General features: G+C 47.2%; 1 protein-coding gene across 1 annotated transcript in view; it reads right to left on the minus strand.

Moving 5' to 3' along the window:
- Window positions 1–417: 417 nt before the first annotated feature.
- Window positions 418–4,665, minus strand: part of PCED1B (PC-esterase domain containing 1B) — a 23,599-nt gene continuing 19,351 nt past the window's right edge. Inside the window, exons 2-3 of the mRNA XM_007937985.2 lie at window positions 2,607–2,618; window positions 418–1,821 (exon numbers count right to left, since the gene is read on the minus strand). Of these exons, the coding sequence (XP_007936176.1) occupies window positions 418–1,764 (1,347 nt within the window). The 5' untranslated portion in view covers window positions 1,765–1,821; window positions 2,607–2,618. The remainder of the gene's footprint in view (window positions 1,822–2,606; window positions 2,619–4,665) is intronic.

A 4,665-nucleotide genomic window follows, 5' to 3' on the forward strand; every position in this document is an offset into this window, starting at 1 on the left:
AGCTCTAAAATTCAATGACTGGGAAATACGACCACAGAAAGTTAATATTCTTTTGCTTATTTGTAGGGAATTAAATCCATTTTATGGAACTCCTCTGAAGAATTATTTTAGACAAATTTGAATTTTAATAGTTTATCAAGTAGGTGCCATAACTATTCAGCAGATAACATCCTAGCTCTTACAGAGCTAATCATTAAATGGGAGGGATATTCACTCATTAAGTATAGACACACAAAAAAACCTACGACCATTTTTGTAGAACAACTTCTTTATTTTTCACTTTTACCAAAAGGAGAATGTTGGGTACCAAGGCAGAAATAACGCTTGGTCATCCCCAGGGAGTGGGGAAGAGGGCCATGCCAACGGAAAGGAAGAGTAAGGCCATTTGTGCAGTTCCCTCCATGAAGAGGGCAAGGTCTAGGTCAGTCTACGGAGACCTTGATTGTATGCCTGCTTTTTTGAATGTCTAGGTCTCCGTCTCCAGTGAACGTATGGGCCACGAGGGCGATACCGGGGGAAACCTTTATGAACCACTGGGGCCGGCTGCTGACAGTAGGGTGTGGGGAAGACCGGTACAGGTGGCTGAGGACTAAACATAAAGCTATCTTCCATGGCAAATTCTACGTGGGTAGGTAAAGAGACATCTAAGTGGAAACAGTCGGAGAACTGATCCAACTGGAGAGGCTGGTGTGAGAAAAAACTGGAACCTTGGGCATAGGGTGGGAACTGGGGCATCTCCTGGGGAAGGGGCATGGGATATGGCTGTGGTAAGGAAAACGACTTGGGCAGCCGCGCTGGGGGTGGGTTTGGGGGTGGGAACCGTAACTGCGGTCTACAGCAGAGCAGAGGCATGGGTGGGGGTGGGGGTGGGGGTGGGTATGGGGGCGAAAACAAGCCCCATGGATCTCTGCTAATCTGGGGCTGCCTCTCAACCTCCTGGCCAACTCGCCCCCTAACCGGATCATCTTCGATCCACTTGCTCAAGGGCTCTCGGTGGGGCAGGTCCACACCCCAGGCATCGGCCACGTGGGCTAGCAGCAGCTGGGAGAGGTGTCGGTGCGCACGTTCATTCCAGTGCACGCCGTCTGACTGCCGGTGCTGCCCCGAGTGGCGGAAGTGGAAATGCAAGTCCAGCACGTCGAAGTGGTGTTTCCTCGCCTCAGCAGAGCTGTAGAAGTTGGCTTCCACCACTTCTTCAGGCAGGGAGGTGGGGCAGAACTCTTGCTCAGGCGGGAGGAAGCCCCCGCTGATTTTCGCGCCCAAGGGCATGGCTGTGTTCCATACCAGGAGGCACTGCTTTGGTAGCATCTGATCCAGGCGCCAGAACAGGCTCTCCAGATTCTGCCGGTAGCTCTTCCAGGAGTACGGACCATACCTGGAGAGGTCCCAGAGGCAGGAGTTCATGATGAACACATCAGGGGCATAGCTGCCCTGATGCAACTCTTCCAAGATGGCCTCGAGGTATTCAGAGTACACCCGCGTGAGGAAGTAGAAGCGTACCAGATGATGCCCAGAACAGAACTGGCGGACTTCACGGTACTGGGTCCCATTGGTCATGAGGCCCTTCTGACCCCCGTCCAGCAGCTCATCCTGTTCGAAGCTCAGCTCCCCTTTGGTCTTGAGCTGTTTTGGGGTGAGCAGGCAATCCTTCTGCAGCAGAAGCACCAGGTCCTTGTACACAGCCCTCTGGATGGAGTCCCCCAGAACGACCACGAACTTGTTGTGGAGCAGCTGCCGGACTTCGGAGGCGAGCAGGTGGACCATGGTGCCGAGGGCAGGTGGCCTAGAGCCTCCTTTTGTACACGGTAGGTCTGCGGATTGCTAGGACAGAAGGAGAGAACTGCTGGGAGAAGCCCATGCGAGGTCATTGAGGGGGACAGCGCAAGGAAGGGGCTGGAACTTTGGCCTCGGTTTCTAAGGGGCCAGGGCCTGGGGTGCCGTTCTGCACGCCTGGGCCAGGGAAGTGGGGAGAGAGGGCAGGAAAGGAGCCACACAAACCCTAGCAGGGAAAAGTCCCACTTTAGGCCTGGGACTTGACCTCTGAGCAGTCTGATGCCGTGCTGGAAGACACAAAACACCTCCAAGAGGGGAGGGACTCCAGCATGCCCCACCCACTCATCTGAGGCCAGGCCAGGATGCCTCTTTCACAGACCACTGCTGTTGCTGCTGCTGCTACTACAGGAGAGGAGAGCCTGGGGGCAGCCCAGAAATCTAAAAACTTGGAAAGGTTAGGCAAACTTTACAGCTGTTAGATAAGCAAGAACCTGGGGAATGTTTGTGATATAATGTTAAGTTGAAGAGGTTACATACCACTTTGTGTGCCACATACCACACTGCTGCATACCACTGAAACTATATGAAATGGATATCAGAGAATATTGAAATATGCAAATATGGATAGTTACTATTCGAAAAGCAGGATTATAGATGACTTTTTAATAATATTTTTCTTTCAATTTTATTGCATTGCTGTTAAGAATATGCACAGCAAAACAAAAACCATGTCATCACTTTTTACATACAAGTCAGTAACATTAATTGCACTCTTCTACTTGTGCAACCGTTCTCACCTTTCCCCTGAATTGTTTTTCCCTCATTATCTCTACCTCTCTCTCTCTCTCTCTCTCTCTTTTTTTAATAACCACACTTTGTATGCAAGCTCTGGTGGCATAGTGGATAAGGCACTTGAATGCTAACTGGAAAGTCAGAGCTTCAACCCACCAGCTGCTCCTGGGAAGGCAAACTGGGCCATCTACTTCAGTAAAGACTTACAGCCTCCAAAACTTAATAGGGGTCGCTAGGAGAGTCGGAAATGACTGGATGGCAGCCACACTTTGTATAGTCCTCAATAGTTTTTGTAACTTAAAAAGAATTAAATGCAATGCAACAGGTAACAAAAAGGAAGAGTACATATGCCAGGCTAGAAAATACAATAAAAAACAGATTTAGGAAGGAAACTGCTGTTTCTTACCAGTAGGACAGAAGGTCAATCAAGATAAAACTGGAAATAATTCACATGCATTTCAACTGGAATATTTTTTGCTTTTCATTGAGTAAAATGTTAAAAGCTATGAAAATGCATCTCCAAAACTTCAGATGAAGTTTATTTCAAGCTATCACTTAGCAACTCAAACCCACTAATGAATGAAAGGTAGGCACACTTAATTACTACTCATAATTCTCAACTGGGAACACTGCATCCACTTCATACCCTTCCACAGACGCCATTAAAATCCATTGTGAATTGATATTTGTTGGCTTTTATGCATTTTAATAGATGTGGGTAGATAGCAATTAATAAATAACACATTTTATTTTTAAAAAAACTGTACCATTTGCAGGAGCTCTGGTGGCCTAGAGGTTAAGGCATTTGGCTGCTAAACGAAAGGTAGGTGGTTTAAACCCACTAGTGCTCTGCAGGAGAAAGATAAGACCATCTGCTACTGTAAAGATTTACAGCCTAGGGTCGTTTTAGGTTGGAATCAACTCAATGGCAATAGATTTGGTTTCATTTATACTATTTGTGGTTTAAAATGGGTATAAGTACATAAATAAAAACAAGAAGGTAGGTGGTATATCAAAGAACATTAGGAAATAGTGTGTTATTTTCTCCCCCAAAGCATCTTCATTAAATTTGTGGTAGCGTAGTGCCTAAGGCACTTGACTGCTAATCAGAAGACTGGCAGTTGAAACACACCAGCCACTCCTCAGAAGGAAGGTTGGAAATCTACTTCTGCAGTGACACCACCTCGGAAACCCAAGGAGGGGTCGCTATAAGACAGATCCAACTTGACGGCACATAACAACAACAATCAGAAAACAAAGTTTGCTAATAGTAGCTCATTGTGGAGCCACAAAATAAACATAATTAAAGCAAATTCCAAGTCCTGTTGGAACCGAGGAATGTTCATTGATTCAGATTCATTTAGTCATCCTATTTACATTTATTAAGCATCTATAATGTGCGGCAGTCAGCCGCAGGGGTCCAGGTGAGGAGAGAAAACCCAGGCATGCCCAAAGCAGCAGGGCAGGAGAGTGGGAGAAAGGGGATCAAAAGCCAGGAGCCGGAAAGAAGAGCAGTCAGCCCCAGGGATCCAGGTGAGGAGCGGGAACTCAGCATTCCCAAAGCAGCAGGGCGAGAGAGCCAGAGAAAGGGGATTAAAAGCCAGGAATTCGGACAGAGGAGCAGTCAGCTGCAGGGACCCAGGTAAGGGTGTACCAGAGGTTTCAACAGGGAGACAAACTTGTCTGTCGGTTTGTCCTACCACAGTGACGTGTTGATGTGAGTTTTGAGGCTGAGCCACTGGTGTTTCAAACCAAGCGGGATGCACATGGTGCACAGGTTTCAGCCCAGCTTACAGACTGAGAAAGACTAGGAAGAAGAAAGAGGCCATCCACTTCTCAAAGAATTGGCCAGGGAAAACCTTATGAATAGCAAAGAAACACTGATATATTACCGCACAACTTTATGAATAGTCCAGTTAGGTTACAAGGCTCTCAAAATAGGACTGGGAAAGAGCTGCATCATCTGAGTAAACCCAGCCTTACTCCTGTGGTTAAGGTAAAGCTTTCAAGACCTCCATTTGTTGATGTGGCACCACTCAAATTGAAGAGAAACAGCTGCAGACATCCATTAATCATCAGAACATGGAATGTACGAAGTAT

Source organism: Orycteropus afer, unplaced genomic scaffold, assembly GCF_000298275.1.
Source record: "Orycteropus afer afer isolate SDZICR_OR568_19922 unplaced genomic scaffold, OryAfe1.0 scaffold00045, whole genome shotgun sequence".
NCBI lineage: Eukaryota > Metazoa > Chordata > Mammalia > Tubulidentata > Orycteropodidae > Orycteropus > Orycteropus afer.